This window comes from Cydia fagiglandana, chromosome 7, assembly GCF_963556715.1.
Source record: "Cydia fagiglandana chromosome 7, ilCydFagi1.1, whole genome shotgun sequence".
In the NCBI taxonomy this organism is placed as follows: domain Eukaryota; kingdom Metazoa; phylum Arthropoda; class Insecta; order Lepidoptera; family Tortricidae; genus Cydia; species Cydia fagiglandana.
In genome coordinates, this window is record NC_085938.1 from 17,060,007 (window position 1) to 17,079,703 (window position 19,697).

The 19,697-nt window shown below is 36.4% G+C and overlaps 1 protein-coding gene across 1 annotated transcript; it reads left to right on the top strand.

Moving 5' to 3' along the window:
- Positions 1–11,846: 11,846 nt before the first annotated feature.
- Positions 11,847–14,444, top strand: LOC134666345 (endocuticle structural glycoprotein ABD-5-like). Its single transcript, XM_063523493.1, has 3 exons — positions 11,847–11,971; positions 12,767–12,873; positions 13,885–14,444. Exons 1-3 carry the CDS (start codon positions 11,903–11,905, stop codon positions 14,066–14,068), a joined length of 360 nt encoding a protein of 119 aa, XP_063379563.1. The 5' UTR covers positions 11,847–11,902; the 3' UTR covers positions 14,069–14,444.
- Positions 14,445–19,697: the final 5,253 nt, after the last annotated feature.

The following is a 19,697-nucleotide window of genomic DNA, read 5'->3' on the forward strand; positions in this document are numbered from 1 at the left end:
AAGGCTGACTCACGTTAGAACGGGCTGTGTCCGGGCCGGAGCTTCCGGCGCTTAATTTTCTATGACATGACAGGTCATCACGTGATGTGTTCCATAGATAACAATGCTCCGGAAGCTCCGGCTCCGGTAAAACTACCTAACTATAATAGACCAAAAAAAAGTAAAATTTGTGATACGCGTAATAAAATTGTAGATTTGTCGCGACAATTTACATAATATTATTTTTATGAATTTTCAATTACACCTTTGTCACAGTTGTATTATTTTAAATATTTACATAGAAAAACAAAATTTTGAACACGAATTTTCAGCGTTATTGAGGAAACATACTAAACACGTCAAAATCCGCAATATAGCCATAATATATTCCGTCGAAAACTTCCCGCGGCGCACCATTTCTTTTGTTCTCACCTAATTTCCTGGCTTTATACCCCTCTCTCCGGCCCTCTCTTAACATTTTATACATTAAATGAAAATGTTAAATAACCAACCCAAATGAAAGCGCATATTTCCAGCTGCCAACCGCTTTCGTTCATTTATCGAATAACAGGTTAACAGGGCGCAATCCGTCGCCTCTGGGCTTAAAGGCCGAACCACACCGGCTTGCGTGTGCGTGACGTGCGCGTGTGCGTGCGCTAAAATGTTGGAGCTGCACACGCACACGTCACGCAAGCGGTGTGTCATCTCTCATAAGGATCTGCATACTACAACGACGCACGCGCACGTGCACGTCACGCACACGCAGCCGGTGTGCACAGGCCTTAAACCTTAAAACGGCGAGGGCAGGTGACCCTATAGGTACCTATATATGAAATCATTTATTTACAAACAAGATATATACAGTGGTATAACTAAACGAAATTAAAAACTAGCTTAAATATAAAATATGTAGGCCCTTGAGGCATTGTACCAAGGATGCTGGCCGCATTTCCTCGCTGTATCGCAAATGAAATTTGGCATCAAACAGCTATTTCGATGAACAGTTAACATTACACTGAAGTACACGATTAACAGGACACTATTAAAGTCCAGCCCAAAAGCTATTAATTCTTTGAGTGTGGCAATGATGACATCTTTGACGTACCTACATGTCGTACATACCTAACACACCCACGTCAAGTGCACTTTGGGACACGTTCCGCGCAGGCTTGCCTAAGATACATCAGTCTTAAGAAAACTTTGTAATTCTTTTTCTATTTCTACTGTATCTAATTTGAGTCGATCACTTAATATGAGTCACTTTACCAAACCTAAATTGCTGCTAAAGCATTCTAGTAGTTCTACCTATATCTGAATGTGAAATATTGTGGGGAATTGAAATTGAAGTTTTGATAGAATTTAATAATTAAGTCAGCTTGAGCATTGCTTACCTACTCAATCTACATTAGGCGAAGAAATTGGAATGTCATTATTAAATCGATATCGACGTTAATATTACACAATAATAATATTTTCACATATAAGAAATTTGCTGTAACAAAACAGTTTATCTCTATCCGCAATTTGCGGTTTTTGAACGCATCATAGAGGGTGTATCATATAGTGCGTACATAAAAATAAATATATCTCTGAAATTGCATTAATGAGCATGCAAAACTTCTCATTAGTTATTACCGTAAACAATGAGATTATTGTCATAACACGTTCTACGATCTATAATTACTAAAGGTGTTACCTAAGTAAATAGCGCAGTTTATCCTGCTAATTAGTGCTTAAGTGCAAACCCCATAATATATTCCCTTCCGCCGCGCAACAAATCTAAGTGATATTTGAAAACTCATTCAATTGTTTACTGTATTCTCGTGCAATACATTCCAAATTCAAACTGATATTCCAATATCACTTACGGTTGAAATGCCTGTTCTATTGTGGTCGTGATCATGATCGGCATGGCATGACGATTGTAAATCTGCAGATTATCTTGTTCTGCTCATCTTGGTATGACCTTGGATATCGAAATATGTTTATTAAAACGGAGATAATTAAAATTATAAAGACCATCAATCGTCATATTACAGATGTAGTGCGTAATTATTTTCTATCGTTTTTTGAGTATAGGCTGCTTGTTGCTTGTCCGGGTCCATTGTTATCAATTTTACAGTAAAAAAAAACCGTAACTTATAAAAAAAAACAATTTAATAACGCCCTTAATAAAGAAGTCTGAAAATATGTATCCGTAGACATACTTTAGGGAGTTTGGTGCTAGTCTAGTTCATACTTACCTACTTATTAATTGGTACCATGCACACAGGCGAAAAATCAATAAAAGTCGGACAAAACCTAAACATTCAGGATTATTATAGAAATCGTATTAATGCAGGTTTGCCAACTAATAAAAACAAAATTACAATTATATTATGACATTTTATTAAATTTTGATCATAATATCTGGTTCTTCTAAAAGATTTAAATTTAGGCATATGGGAAGCGACTTTTTACTACCCAATTTTTTTAGTCCTGTTATATAAGGATCAGAAGACACTAAACGTCTTTTCCATAGCCATTTGCCTAAAAAAAATGTGACTAAGCGCTCATGCTTGATTACACTAGTCATCGATTAAAATGAAAATTTTGTTAAAACGTCGCGTAAGGTCGCATAAAAGAATGATTGTATGTTAAAACCCAAGTTCTGTAGTTTCTAAAATTGATAATATCAAAACCGGATCTATCAGGAAGTTGTACTTTTCTCCTTGGTGAAGTTGAACAATGTGCAAAAAATACAAGACATTACACTTATTTTTTTTAATAATAAACAAGCAAGCATAGCTATCAAAAGTAACTATTAGTAATTAGGTTATTACCTCCTGGAAGGGTATCCATCATTAAATCACAACTTTCTGAAAGCAAACGATAAATAAGTAAGCACATAAGTAACACTCGCAGAGCAGTAAAATATTCGCCTTTGAACAAGTCGAACTTTGGAATGAGAACGTGTCGCGTAGATGATGACTCTAACATGAAAATGATTATGCGAGTAGCGTGCACTGTTTATTGGACTACCCGCTAAGATTGGTTTTTGCCTGTTGGGGCTACTTAGAAGTTTTTTTCCATTCCAGGTAGGGCCGAGCTGTGAGCTACTACCGGGGTCCATAGGTGGCGGATAATGGAACGGCGGTAAGATATTATCGCTAGCTGCTTCGGCAGTCCCCGACCATACAGCGGCAGATTTGGAGGGTGCAGTGGGTATTTCTTGGGAGAGGATACTCTATAAAATGTTGCAGTTGACCCAATGAAAAATCTGTGACCTGGCGAGTCAGTGCCGCCAGTAAATAAGCACTCCCTGTGCTTGGGCAGCTGCAGGCACAGTAGGCCAACGAGTGGAGGTCAAGAGCATCGGTACAGTCGTGGGTCAACATTTTGTCGCTCCATAGTGACATACAGCGATGTGGAAGGCAAAGGGAAAACCACCACATTATTTTTTCTCAGGACAATCATTATGGCAAATACAACAAAGACAACGGCCCTCAGTAACCGGCAGACCTTTGATGGTCAGAGGGTGCTAAGAATCTCCGGCGCCATAAAGATTGCAACGTGGAATGTGAGAAGTATGTACCAAGACGAAAAGTACAAAAATGTTGAGCAAGAGATGAAGAGGTTAGACATAGATATCCTAGGTGTCAGCGAAGCGAGATTAAAGGGCACTGGAGTGCAAAATTCGGATGATACTGTTACATACTATAGCGGTAATCATGATAAACAACATAGAAATGGAGTCGCAGTAATGATCAAAAAACAACTTAAATCCTCTGTTTTGAATTTCTACCCTGTATCAGATCGCGTTATGCTGCTTCAACTACAAGCGAAACCTGTTAATGTGAACATAGTACAAATTTACGCTCCCACAGCCTCAAAAGCTCAAGATCGTTTAATTGAGCCGTTTTATGATGATATCAAAAAAGTATTAAAGAACTTGAAGTCACATGAGTGTAACATTGTCATGGGTGACTTCAATGCGAAAATCGGTGAAGGTGTTGTTAGTGGAACGGTCGGAAGTTTTGCTTTGGGAGAAAGAAATGAACGAGGTGATCGTTTGGTCCAATTTTGCCAAGAGGAGCAGCTTTGTGTAACGAACACTTTCTTTAAACTACCACCTCGGCGTCTATATACATGGACATCCCCTGCTCATACAGCAAAAAACATAGTAAGGAATCAAATTGATTTCATATTAGTGAACAAACGTTTTAAAAATAGTTTCAAGGCCGCTAAAACCTATCCAGGTGCAGATGTAAGTTCAGACCACAACCCAGTAGTGGCGACGGTTACTGTAAAAATGAAAAAGCGGTCGTGCTCCAAAAAGAGGCCTAGAATCGACACTGCAAAACTAAAACAAAAAGATATACGCCTGAAATTACATGCCAAACTTAATCATCAGGTAAACGAGCTGCAACAACAAGAACTGCTCCTCCCAGAAGAACCAACTCGAACTTGGAATAATCTCAAGGCAGTTATAGTCAACACTGCTTCCGAGATATTAACTGCCACGGAAGTCATTAAGAAGAAGGATTGGGTAACAGACGAGATTCTCAACCTTATGACTAAGAGAAGGGAGATGAAGGGTGTTGATCCAGTAAAGTATAAAGCGTTACACAAAGAAATTGGACGAAAGTGCGTAGAGGCCAAAGATAAATGGATAAATGATGAATGTCAAGAATTAGAGAGCATGCAAGATAGGCATGATTACTTCAATATGTTCAAAAAGATAAAGGAAGTTGTAGGGTACAGAAAGCCGAACCCATCATTGACTATTTTGGATGAAAGTGGAAAAGTCGCAATGTCAACCGAGGAAAAGTTGAATATCTGGAGGAATTACGTTAGCAAACTTTTTAGTGATACACGAAGCCATCAACAGTTTACAATTCCAGATAGTGGAGGACCTGACATAATGATGGAAGAAGTTATTAATGCAATTAAATGTGCAAAGTCAGGCAGAGCCGTTGGACCGGACCAAATTCCGAGTGAGATTGTAAAACTGTTGGTGGACGAAAATTTACCGATTATTGTTCGCCTTTTCAACGGAATATACAAAAGCGGTGAAATACCCGAGGATTGGCTACACTCCACCTTCGTAACTCTTCCTAAGACTAGTAACGCCAAATCATGCAATGAGTACAGAACGATATCCTTGATGAGTCATGTATTAAAGATATTTCTAAAGATAATCCACAATCGAATATACAAAAAAGTTGAGGAAAATATTTCTAATACTCAGTTCGGATTTAGAAATGGTTTCGGGACTCGTGATGCATTATTTGGTTACCAGGTACTCTTACAACGTTGCTGGGATATGAATCGATCTGTACACATATGTTTTATCGATTACGAAAAGGCGTTTGATAGAGTACAACATGACAAGTTAATCAAAATCCTTGGTGATATTGGACTTGACGCTAAAGATCTGGCAATCATCAAAAATCTCTATTGGCATCAAAAGGCTCAAGTGCGAGTGGGACAGGAACTAACTGAGACTATCGACATCATGCGTGGCGTACGCCAAGGATGTATACTCTCACCGCTGCTATTCAATATTTATGCGGAGGCAATATTTACAGAGGCCCTGGAAAATGCGGAAGAAGGAATTTCTGTGAATGGACGCTTAATAAATAATATTAGATATGCTGACGATACGATATTACTGGCGTCGAATCAAAAAGAACTGCAGAGCTTGCTTCAACGGGTAGATGTCGTTAGCTCTAATTTTGGACTAAATATTAACTTAAAAAAGACCAAAATTATGACAGTAAGTAAGCTACAAAAGTCAGGAACATCTGTAACAGCTGATATAGTTGTAAGAAATCAGGTAGTTCAAAGAGTCCAGTCTTACAAGTACTTAGGATGCATTGTAAACGACCAGAGTGATCACAGCGTCGAAATTAAGTGTCGAATTGAACAGGCGCGTAATGCGTTCATGAAGCTCGGACATCTTCTCTGCAACCGTTCGTTGAGGATTTCTACTAGGGTGCGGCTAGCACGGTGCTATGTTTTCTCGGTTCTTCTGTACGGAGTAGAATCGTGGACACTGACCAAGAATATGTGTAAACGCTTGGAGGCTTTCGAAATGTGGGTGTACAGAAGAATCCTGAAAATATCATGGACGGATAGAATAACTAACGAGAGAGTGCTGCAGTTAGTAAATAAAGAGGTCGAGGTTTTAAAGACCGTCAAAACACGCAAGCTACAGTACCTCGGTCATATCATGCGAAACGAGAAGTATGAACTCCTTCAACTTATTATACAAGGAAAGATCCAAGGGAAAAGATCATCCGGAAGAAGACGTAACTCATGGCTCCAAAATCTCCGAACATGGTTCAAGCAGAGCACACGCTCATTATTCCGCGCAGCTGTGTCTAAAGTTCGTATAGCCCTCATGATAGCCGACCTCCGGTAGGAGATGGCACTGGAAGAAGAAGAAGAAGTTTTTTGGTTTTGTCCGACTTTTATTGATTTTTCGCCTGTGTGCCATGTGTGGTTTGCTTATCTTGTGTTAAGGATCACGAAATAGCTACTATGAGAAAGTAGTTACCACTGGTTTGTTAAAGGTCTTAGGTTAAGACGTACTGTGTTCCTTATTTAAATTATTATAATGTACTTAGACACTTGCTAAGACCCGAAGCTCGGTAGTAAGCTCGGTAGCTCGAGTTTGAACAGCGCGCCAAGCGGGACGTTTTGTAAACTCAAAATCCCATACAAAATGACACTTAACGCAAACGCGTAAGTACGTCACGTCACGCTATCGAATGAAATTTATACTAGGGGTACAGAAACCTACTAACTAAGCAAACGAAGGATTGCACGCCACAAATGGCGTTCAGCTATATGGCTGTTCTCCCTAGAAACACAGAATAAATAATAGTACTAGGTACAGAAGACTCACTCTCTAACAAAACGCGTCTGTTACGATCAGGACAGATATGGTCGCTAGGTGGCGACAGCGCCACGCGCGGCTTGTGGCAAACCCCAAAATTGGGGTCGAGTGGATGTTCTTTTAGCTACCTGTAGCAAAGCGACGAAATCGCGGAGTGAGACACGCCTGCTAGAAATTATGAATGAACATCAAAGAGTTACTATCACTGATTAGTTGACAAAACTTTAGCAAAAGCCGCGCCCATTGCAATACGTACCTGCAATCTTAAACTGTCCATGAGATTACGACACTAACAATATAAAAATAGAGATGGTTTTAGCATGACAAGATTGTGATGTGAAGAACCCAGACGAGTGTATTGTGTTTTCACACACGTTCTGTTGCTCAATCGTATTCGCTAATCCAATGTTCTGGTCTTTTAATACCTTGTTAGTTAAATCTAAAAGCGGTGGTTAAACATATTAAGCAATAAGTTTAATTTTATTACTATTAGTCATCGAAACTTTATGTGGTTAAAATGTTATGGTTGAAAGTCTGACGTGATCCCGTGTAATTACTCTTTCCTTTATTAATTATTATATTCCATCATTCGTCTGTCCTCAGAGAACACATCCTCGTAAAAGTTACTGACTAATTCTTACTGGTGATAAATAATTAAATATGATGGGACATTCTTACAAAAAGCCTAGTATTTACCACAAACAACTGAATAAGGTTTATGTTGTGGGCTGTCGGGTTAAGAAACTGCGATGCGATTGGAAATAAAGTAATAAAACTACAACGTCCCACCCAACAAGAAGATTGTTTCAATTAGGTATATCAATTACTACTATTTTCCATGATTTTAAAAAAGGTCATAGGCTAAGTAGGTACTTTACCTATACATCATAATATTCATAATATTTTAGACACCAATCAGGAAGAAGTTGTTGAATATTATAAGTGGGGCATACTGAAACTTTCTGGATTCTGATATATGAGACGACTTATTTTTTCTAAGTGGCCAGTCCAGGACTTTTCAGTATGACCTAAGTAATATAATATTAACATGCTTAACATACCGAAAACCACAGACTATAAAGTGGCGACAGTGTAGTATAATCAAAGACATATGTAACTTGTATAATGATGTCTCATTTGTTTATAGATAAGAACTGCTTATTAAGGCGCAAACAGTTATGCAACGATTGTTTTTAGGGGATTAAAAATGTGTGATCTTTGCGTTTTTGTATACTTAATAATAATTCTACCTACTTAATAATCTGTAAGTACTTACGGATATGGTGGTCGTGTATTTTTTACGTAAAAGCGTGATAATGACAGAGTCCATCTCTTTCATTCGCGTGGTATTAAAAAGTGACACCTTTTTATGACGTGCATCATATGGCCAACCATAATACGCCTTCTGTTGGGTTAAAATTAATATACTAACTATATACTTAATAATTATTATAAAACAATATGCCGTCATATTCTTAAACTGCCACTTTCATGGGTCATTTCATATTCGTATGGCATAAGCCATAAAAGCCAAAGTGACATTTAAATAAAATAATAAATAAATAAATATTTTAGGACATTCTTACACAGATTGACTAAGTCCCACAGTAAGCTCAAGAAGGCTTGTGTTGTGGGTACTCAGACAACGATATATATAATATACAAATACATACTTAAATACATAGAAAACACCCATGACTCAGGAACAAATATCTGTATCATCATACAAATAAATGCCCTTACTGGGATTCGAACCCAGGACCATCGGCTTCGCAGGCAGGGTCACTACCCACTAGGCCAGACCGGTCGGTCGTCAAAATGTCCAGGAACATTAGTATCAAAATCTCTTCAACCTAGCATTATCCCGGCCTAGCGCCAGGGTCCGCTTTCCTGCTCAATCTTCTCCACTTTGCCAGGTCTTATCTACTTAAATAATTTACATTAATAAATATTCCCGTTTTGGTGGCATTCATTTCAATGTTATGTTTTCACGCGACTTATGGTCAAGGTCTTTGGGGTTCTGACCCCTTTGAAGCTATGTCGCCTTAATGAGTTACATAACGTGAATGGAAATTCTAACTGAACACGTACTCCTCCTTGACCAACCAAACTATGGGTGTCCTTTTATTTTTGCTCAGTATCAAAAACATAGTACTCAATACAAAACATTGTTGTTATCTTAAGTTAAAGTATGACAGCAACAAGATAATGCTGAAATAAATAAAAGTCTTCCACCAAAAAATATTTACAGAAGAAATGATTTTGTGATAAGAATTGGTATAAAAATTTTCACCTTTTTAATTTCATGAAACTGCGTAAAGAAATTTTCCACATATTGTAATTACTTACTAGTAAGTAAATGAAATTCACGGTTTATATATTCGCTCAAATTAAGATCTAAATATTATATATTCACAGGAAACTTTTACACAAATCGATTTACTATTAGTACCTTATTAAATATATTAAAAACGGGTCACTCACGTATTTTGTCACATGTTTAGGTTAACAAGTCGAGCGTTTTTCGACTTAAAATACGTGAGTGACCCGTTTTTAATACTTATATTTAATATGTCTGTGTCTCACAGAAGTTTCGTTATTAAAATTACTAGTACCTTGTCTCACATTAGTAGCTTAGAGGAAAATTTACCAAATCTCCAATAAAATTATAACGCTATTCCATTACTCATTCCGATTTTACTTTTCACTGCATGCTGCGGCAATTAGGATTGTTCATTTTTTTTAGACCCCCATTTTTATTTTATTTTCTGAAAATATAGGTTAATTTAAGATACCAATTTGAATGATTTAGTAATTCGTGGCTCGGTTGAATATTTATAATTTATTGAAAATATGAGATAAGACTTCTCGTAAATTACATGTCGTCGGCTGATTAGGATAATGCACAAGCAACAACAAGCAACAAGGTTGAGGGAGGCAACGGGTGACCCCCGCGCGGGCAGCTTTCTCGCGCAGCGAATTGCCATCGCAATCCAGCGCGGGAACGCTGCCTGCGTGTTGGGCACCCTCCCGAGGGCACCAAATTTTGATAGGTATTTTTAATTTTTAGTTTTAATTATTTTAATTGTAGTTAGTTTTAGTTTTATATTCCTATTTATGTCTTGTAGTTTAGTTTTATTATTGTTTAGTTTGTATTTTTTGGTCAATACATACAACAAGCATTAAAAAAATAGTTGTCATTGTCAATTGATTGTAATGTCACCTGTCGACAATGTCAGTGTCACGAGTTTCTATAAATAACAATCGTCTGGAATGGAAAACTCGTTTATTTTGAATCATTAATTTCAAAATACCTACGCTATAAATTTGAGAAAGCTGATTCCAGAAATCTGCCTAAGTTATATAATATAACTTAGTTTTATTGGAGTATGTATCCATATTATAGCATCCAACTCCAACCATAACTTGGCTGAAATCAAGGGAGCAAAAATACAAATGTAAGTTACCTACATCATATATATTTTAACTGATTCGATTTGTAAGAAGATTGGATTCATAAAATCGTTACAAGCGTCCATTGCTAAAGGTAGCTTAGCACCCAGTGGGTGCTTTCTGCCGGCTTGTCACCATTGTTTGGATATTGTACTACATACTTATACTACTATATTAGGAACATGCCAATTTTGCTAATTATATCCTATTATTTCAGGTCATCGTGATTCCTATTTAGATACAGCTGTGAGATATGTAACTGCACTTGGGCCCAGAACAAAGTTGAGCATTTTGTATTGAAACGAACGTCATATTAATTATTAATCGTCGTAATACTTTACGACCGTAAATAATGCCTGGGAACAGAGTAAATAACAAACCATACACTTCTCTTCTGGATGGTCAACAAGAAGCCATCGTTGTCAGATGCTCGTGCAGAACATGATAAACATACATTTAATGTAAAGTTACTATTTTTTTTGGAAACATATATAACATATTTCCCAAATTAATAAAAAAGTAGGTAAACAAAAACATGTTTTATTATTCACAACTCTTTATTAAGTCTTGTCCACCATGATATCATCAGCTTGAACTGCAACATGTACCTGGAAATTAGAAATTATATCTTTTTAAAGCAGTTTCAGGCTGAATTTTGAGTATGGCTATGTATTCTTGTATATTCCTTCTTTCTAGTAGGCACCATCTCTGTTTAGCGGTTTGCCTTTAGATACTCTGGCTACATTACCATAGAAAATAAATAGATACCACGACCCTACCAATAAAGTGAGTTTTTAAATACTTAATTGTAGTAAATTAATATTAATTTTATACTTACATCAACGTGATTCTCACAGCAATACTGTGTGTAACACGTGAAGTAGGTAGGTATTCCAAGTTTAATTCACGGCACCATCTTTCACGTCGTAGGTCTTCGTGGATTCGAACTATTATTTTTGTGAATCATTCCCACACATAGGAACAAGGTTTTTGATATATTATTAAGCAATGAAATCTACTGTTTAGGTATTAATTATAAATCAAATTGTAACAAACAAGCGCAGCGGTTTAACTGAAAAATTTTGTTATGACAATCGATGACAATGATAACTTTGACAATACGTGAGTGACGGATTTATTTACTATGGTTCGATAACTTTTATTATGCAATGACTTTACATTCAGCCCAGGAGAAGGTCAAACTAAGGTCATAAGGATATTTGTTGAAATATCTTCAATCCTCAATTATTATATCGCAGCAAATGTCGGAAACTGTTTAAAAACCTTATATCTCGAAATGGTTTTCGAAATAGAACATTTGAAAAAAAATGAACAATCCTAATTTGCAAACAAACAATCAATTTATTGACACTAACTTAGCCTAACATATTCCCAAACTACTTAATCAAAGTCAAACAAACGTAACAAGACATTAATAAACTAAATTATAATACCTGAAATAAATATTTAATCGGTAGACTCACAAAAAAATGGAAATATGAGTAGTAAAGTCAACATTTGCGACCGAAGCGACCACCCAACGTATGATGTCAGCTCCTGCAAGTGCAGCATCTCCGAATATATAAAATGAACGATCTCACACTAGTTACTCATTCGTTACTCTACACACCACGACTAAACATCATGATCAAATACGTGAGTTTTAATATTTTTTTGACAAATCTTTGTTCTCTAAGGTCACGATTTGATGTTTAAAATGTGTAATTAATTTTTGGTTATTGCTAAATTGTTAACACTTGAATGACGTATGTGGCAAACGTAATATTTTAATTGCGAAGCAGTCCGAGCATGCCTCAACACTTATGATAATTGTTTTGTAAACATAACGTACTTGAACTTACCACCTATTTTATATAAAACTAAGTGCTTATGAATAACTTATAGATATACCACTTGGAAAACAATAATGAATAATAGCTATATTTTTCCTAAAACCAGTTATTTTTTTGTGAATTGTACAAATGTTTTCTAAGGTATGATATTAACTCGACACATTTTAGAAAAAAAATTGACTTATACTTTTACTTAATTAACAGTAGAAAAATTAAAAAAACTGGGCCTTTTGCGGTGTAATATATAACCAACTTCTGCCGTGCTTCTTCATTTTCCTAATAAATTCTCATTAAGGCTTCCTAGCCATATTGATGGCCTATTTGGACTAGGTCGATTAGTGTGAGATTGCCCCATAATATTAATTTAACGAATATTAGACCTTTAAACTCTCGCTTTTTTTACACTCATTGTTTTTACTTTAAATACCGACTTTTCGGCTGAGTTGCACCAGCTGTGGTCACGGAAAGACCACATATTATTATTGTGGAATTTAAAGTAAAAACAATGAAATTATATCGGGGCTGACCCGTTTGTGTAGTTAAAAATTAAAATTCGACCAACAAAACCCCACAAAGTAACAAGGTGTCCCGGTTCCAGCTGACCATTGTCTGCGTGCTGGCCGCCGTCTGCGCAGGCGCGCCGCAGCAGGACGTGCAGATCCTGCGGTTCGACAGCGACGTCCAACCTGATGGATACAGCTTCGCGTGAGTGGCTTTAAAAGTTTGTGTAGTGGACTAACATTCTGTCAGAAAACTTAGGATATTAACACATGTTGTCAGTATGAACTGAAATAGATATTAATATCATACACTAATGAAAAAGTGATCAAGTCCACCGGTGGCCGAGGTGGCCGGCTAACGTCCTTACCACTTAACTAGACTACCCGGCTAGTTTTGATTTGTTCCCTAGTTGAAGTTGTGACTAGTGAAATTTTTGTCGAGACAAGACGAAAAAATTTTTTAATGTTTTTTAAACACCATAGTAGTAGTAAACTTTTTATTGTACAAAATGACATATAAAAAATAACATACAATTAGTAAGAAGTACAAAGGCGAACATAGCATAAATAGCATAGCATAGCATAAGAGGCATAGGAATTATTTAAGAAACCCCAGCAAGCTCAGTTCTTCATACAAACGTAGATACGCTCTCATTTCCAAACGACTAGCTAGATTGCTCTGAAACTTTATACTTACAATAGGATAAATATGATAATATTTATCTAGTCCTATAATTAACAGTTTATGTAGCTTCAATACCATTAAAAAAATACAGCAAATTTAAGTTTTTCATACAAAACTTGTTTTTTGTTCTATTTCGTTTGCTTTATATACTGGAGCTATATGAACTAATTACAGGACAAGATATATCTCATGCGATTGTACGTGCAAAGTTTCATTTAATCATTATAATGATTTAATGAAACTTTCCAATCCAACACGTAGTTTTAAAATGAGAACGAAACTCCGCCTCCTTTTGTATGAAAAGGTGAAATTCAGCCAAGCTTGATTGCATTTGAACAAGTGTCAGTTACTTACTACGGTGTTTACAATTTCATTAGTGACTCAGGCTTTGCCAGTAATATTTAAACAGCACCTTTAGTCTACCCTATATAAATAGTTATTTTGACTCTCCTATAGGATCACCTCGTTACTTATAAGTTACAGGCGTCTTGTTTTCCCAGTGGTTCTCAAATGGTTGTTGGTAATGTTCAGGTACGAAACGAGCGACGGCACCTCCCGCCAGGAGCAAGGCAAACTTGACAACCCTCAGTCGGAAGACGCAGCCCTCACTGTCACCGGAGAGTATGCCTACGTCGCCCCCGACGGCAAGCACTACAAGGTCACCTTCACCGCCGGACCCAACGGCTTCCAGCCTAAGACTTCCCTTGGCCAGTAAACGGACTTTAAAATTGTCCTTAAACTAAATGGATGCAAAATCCTTCCATTTCTTTTGAGGACAGAAGCAAATCTTAATAGTGTCATGACTGTATATTTTTCTTTGATCATGACTCTTTTAGGCAATTGCTGTAGATAAGCACTATGTAAATACTCTTGTACCTTTTGCCAACAATTTAACTAGCAATCCAATGAGCGGATGCTCAATAATTACGTAGCAGTGAATTTTCGATCTCATTTATACATGCTGGAGCATTAAGAATGAGGAATCGCTGAATCTAAATTCTTGTGCCATAAGACCATCTTTTGTACTTTTTTTTTATTTTGTACCAAGTACGGTAATTGAGCGTCTTTGCTCAAAATAAAGTTTTTTTTAACTTATTTGTTGTATTTAATTATTTATTCATTTTTCTAATATAAGACTTGAAATGTGTAGTGCCTAGGGCCTGGGCATTATACAACGTTACCAACTGGTTACGGAGTTTCTAATTGCGTGTTTAGAAACAGAACGCCAGTCAATGTCATTTAATAACATTAATAATTAAAATAATGAACATATTTCATTCATTCACAAAGCATCAAAGACATTAATCATTAAGCTCACAAACATTTATAAGACGTAAATTATTGTTAATACCAAGATTACCGCGGGAAAAAATACCTAGTGTTATTGACCAACATCATTCTAGATGACCTTTAGGATCCACAATGGATAAATCTTATCCTTGAATCATATATACATAACCTAAGTAATAAGGTAAATCGTGAATTCAATTACTATATAAGGTCACCACAGCATGTGAACTATTGCTTGATGGGACTGCGACACAGCAAAAACTATTTTAATCCTCGTAGTGGCAATTGGTTTGCAATCATAGATTTACTACATAATCTAGTCTTTAAAACTCAATTGCCTGATTCGAACTTTAAGATACGTCAATTAATAGATCTAGAAACGATTGTGGATTAGAAGTATCAGTGTTAAAAGTGACGTTTTTGTTTGAAAGAATGTCACATTTTGCACTGACATATCTAATCCATATCGTTTCTAGAAATATTAATTGACGTATCTTAAAGTTCGAATCGGGCGGTCAGTCAGACAGTCAACTCAATATTCGTTTACTTCTCTATAGCTAGTCAAATAAGAACTAAGATCAGATTTTATGTTACATTTGCATTGACTGGTTTATTGGTCGTCTTCATCTCCAAGGAGATTCCTATGCTGTGAGAGGCACTTTTAAATCAATAACGAAAACAACACCAATTATCAATTCTGTTCGGTCAACATTTTAAAAAACCATGTAAAAACTAAAAAAATACATGTTTTGTTTAGGCAAACATATTATTATTCTAACGTTTTCAACTAGTTTGTTATTAATTTCAATCAACCAATTAACTGGGCGCGACTGCACAAAAACTTGTAAACAGCTGTAGTAACATTGTTTATTGCAATGATGAGCAAATAATTGCTTCTCTGTTTGGCCTAGAGGTTGAGTGGTAGAGAATGCCGTGTGGCATTAAGTCCGCTTTATTTCACTGTATGTTTTTTACTGTGCAATAAAGTTTAAATAAATATTTAAGGTCGGTGTTCTGTATCAATAATAACAATCAAATTGTGCATATCTGACTACCTGAACTAAAAAAATGCATAACTATATATTAGATATTGTGTTAAATATGGGGGAAAGGTATTTCACCCACATGCAGAGTAGGCCTACCCTAAACCGAACTTCGTTTTAAATATAGGGTAATAATCTCCATGCCGATAACTGGCGGGAGATGGCACAGGATCGAGACAACTGGCGGGTACTCATGTCGGAGGCCAAGATTCATTTTGGGTCGCAGCGCCATTAAGTAAGTAAATAATGGGGTCATCTGACTTCGCTTCCATCTAATAAGTAAATAGGAAAAAGAGAAGTAGAAAATTATGGGACTCCGTCCGTCTGGCCTGTATACTTTGTGCCTGGCTTCATAATATTATAAATCTTAGGTACCTATAACCTAAACAGTTTAAGGAGAACACTTTAATTGCGGTTAAATTACTTCAAAAGTGACATTATTGATTGAAAAAATGACACTTTTGATACTGACAGTAGGCCAAGCACATGATTGGCGCGACAGTATCTCGCGGCGAGATAGACTACCCGTCTTTTTCTAAGTTAACAAAAGAGGGACGAGTAGTCTATGTCGCCGCGAGATACTGTCGTGCCAATCATGTGCTAGCCCGGCTAATCAGATTCATAACAAATCCAGATCAAATTAACAACCTGTAACCCTTATTCAATAACGCGCTACAAACCTCAATTAGGTAAGGGTGGTATTCCAATTGTCCAATTTCTTTGTCCAATATGTATTGCGTCTCACATTTAAAATCAAAATACGCCTTTCTGTCTTTAACAGTTCATCCATTAAAAGGCCGTTTTACGTTTATCCATTACCTACGCATTAGTAATTTCACACTGCAGTGGGTGATGTTTCGTAAACGCACTTAAATGCCAATGCGCACGCGTGTGCCGCCTGCTTAGTGCTCATCTCTTATCAAATACGTAGGTATGTCGTTATTTGAACAGACCTTTGAGTAGAGATGCAACGGATAGTTGTATGGCCGGATACCGGATATTCGACCTGACTCTCTTATCTGATTGATAGAGTCGAAAAGTGGTAAACCACTTTCTTGGCTGACTGTACCTAACCTTGTAGACCTTGTAGTTATTCTGGTAGGTAGAGAATGCCTAGGCGCATTATTTCCACCTGTTGTAGTACTGTTTAATAAAGTTTAAATTAAATCCATACTAATATATAAAATTATAATATTATTTGTATGGAATTTTTTTAATATTCTGAAATAAAGATTTTTTTTAAATATTATATAGGCGAAAGTATGTCTGTCTGTCTGTTACCTCTTCACGCTTAAGCCGCTGAACCGATTTAGTTGAAATTTGGAATAGAGATAGTTCGAGTCCCGGGTAAGGACAGGATAGTTTTTATGTCGGAAATCATCCCTGAAGAGAGTGCAAAGGGGGGTGAAATTGAAATAATTAATGAATTGCCTAATAATTGAAGTAAGCAATGCGCGAATTGAATGATTGCTATTAGAATTATCCAGGCGCTATACCTACTTTAGCTGCTGTTACTAATTCCACGCAGACGAAGTCGCGGGAAAAACCTATAAATATTTTGATCCCTAAATGGCTCAGGCTTTAGAAGTAGGTATGTCTTGTAATTAAAAATGCAGGATTTTATAGGTTCAAAGTTCAAAATAATCCTTGAAAAATAAATACTGTGCTAATATTTTTGCACGCCCGAGAATGAAGGTTGTTTATACAAATATTGCTCAATGCTGAGCATTGTGGCAGCTGTTTGAGGACCTTCGTGAAGTCAGATTTGTTTAAAATTCTCACAAAACCGTGTTGCAACCTGTAACCTTTAGTGCATGTCAAATGGCGAGGCTCTTAGACAGGCATTCGTTACTTAAAGATTGTAATAATCCGCAGCTACAAAGTGAAAAGCCGCATACAGTATGTGTCTGACCATGGGGCTTTAAATCCAGGGCTCGATTCTACTCGCTAAACTGAGCTACTTTTACTATGGCACTAACCCCGAAATCGCGAATTTATTTTTTACTTTTTCATACATTTTGACTGATCAGATATCGACGTTTTCTATGGAAAAGCCAAAAATTTTTCCCCGATTTGAGGGTTGGTCCCATAGTAAAAGTAGCTTAGTTTAGCGAGTAAAATCAAGCCCTGGATTTAAAGCCCCATGGTCACTTGGTCAGACACACACTGTATATCTACAAAGAGAAATGTAACTATTTTAGGTTAAAACAAAACGTATATTATTTGTAAGTTACAAATACGTATGATATTTACATACGTATGATAACAAATCAATATTTCTGTATGTATATTTTTATTCACTAAGTATTTTATGATTTTGTTTGACATGCGTTTTTTTTAACTAACATAATGTTAAAATAAATGTACAGATTTTAAAAATGTATTCAACATATTGTTTAAAACCTGTATATCCCGTTTCTACAGACTGATAATTACCGACTGACTGAAACAAATCCCGTTTCTTTCAGTCAATCAGTAGTTATTCCTCAGTCTCCCGTTCACTACTTACGGACGGGACCAACTAAGGTGGTTATCAAACTGAATACGCATCTGGGAATCGCATCATCAGTGCGATAAATCTATATTTGTGTAAGTATATTATTATAATCTCGACTTGTGACTTTTATTACGTTATGTGACTAAACAAGCTGTTTCTGTTTAACCCAATTTACCCAATCGTTGACTGGCAGAGACTGCCTTAAGACATTAAGTCCGCCACCTGCGCTTTTTTGGAAATTTATGGAATAAAGTAAAATAAATAAATATAAATAAGTAACCGCCGAAAGCCACCCTACTTTACCATTATTAACTCAAACCACCTCTTAACCCCCAAAATTGTTATCTTGTAATTTTAATGGCTCTATCTTATTTACACTCGTCGTCAAAGTCATATTATTAATACTAATGTCCCCTTTATCTACATGAACATCACATAAACAATGCCTCTTAAATTAAATAGCTATCAATGTTTAAGTAGGGTTATTCATTCTAGCTTATGTAGCTGATTATCCATAACGTTTTCTTTAAGACATTCAAAATGCCGGTGATAAGAGTTTCCGAAGCCGAGAGCCCAGGAGAAAATAAAGAAGGTAAGCAAAAGCTTGTAACTCATTTGTAACTTATTTTAGTCATGAGTTAGATTCCAAGTTTTATGTACGTTATTAATAGTACCAAAGACATATGTAACTTCGTATAAGACGAGTAAAGTCTAAGGAAAAAACGTGCCTCGGAAATCAAGAAAAAGTCATTCTCGGATAGGTACCGCACACACCTTTAGCCTATTCTCGGCTAGATGGCGAGACGACACCGTTTCATATTTAACAATTTCAACACATAAATATCAGTGAATAAACATGGATCAAAATGCAACGCAAGCTCCTGATGACACTCCTCGGTACGGAGTGAAACATGTCGAGCGTTTTTCGACTTAAAATACGTGAGTGATCCGTTCTTAATATATTTAATATGGATCATAATGAAATAAAAATAATAAAATCATTTATCCATATATGTATATACATTTTTTTTGATAATTTTATACGTTTTCATTATGAGTACTTATGAGTTTTAGTCGTCTGTCGATAGATGGCAGTAAATTTACTATGACCACAAAATTTACAATGACGGGACCCCTCTATATACTATCTATTCTTTTTGATAGTACGAATACCACAGAGGCCGGGAAGTAAGGGTTTTGTCGGCCCAATACTCATAACTATCCGGCCTCGCTACGCTTTGGATCACTCTCCGCGATTGTTGCGCCATTTAGGGTCCTAGCTAAATTGGTTGTTCAATACTTACACTATAGAAATTCCAATTTTGCAAGAACCCTAAATGGCATAACAATCCCGTGTGGTAACTGTACCTGTACCTATATCGATCCTAAAATTACAGAATACATAATACCATGCATGCTTGGCATAGTGCTACGTATATCACAACTGACATTATTGGCGCCGCTAAGTCTGCGCCGAGCTTATGATCGCTGGGCTGTGGTTAAAATATATCCTG

Bases quoted from the DNA above. Each gene is read 5' to 3' on its own strand.
- LOC134666345 (XM_063523493.1), top strand. From the start codon at position 11,903: ATGAACGATCTCACACTAGTTACTCATTCGTTACTCTACACACCACGA. The intron at 11,972-12,766 runs GTGAGTTTTAAT...TCCCGGTTCCAG, and splicing joins TAAACATCATGATCAAATAC to CTGACCATTGTCTGCGTGCT. The intron at 12,874-13,884 runs GTGAGTGGCTTT...GGTAATGTTCAG, and splicing joins CCTGATGGATACAGCTTCGC to GTACGAAACGAGCGACGGCA.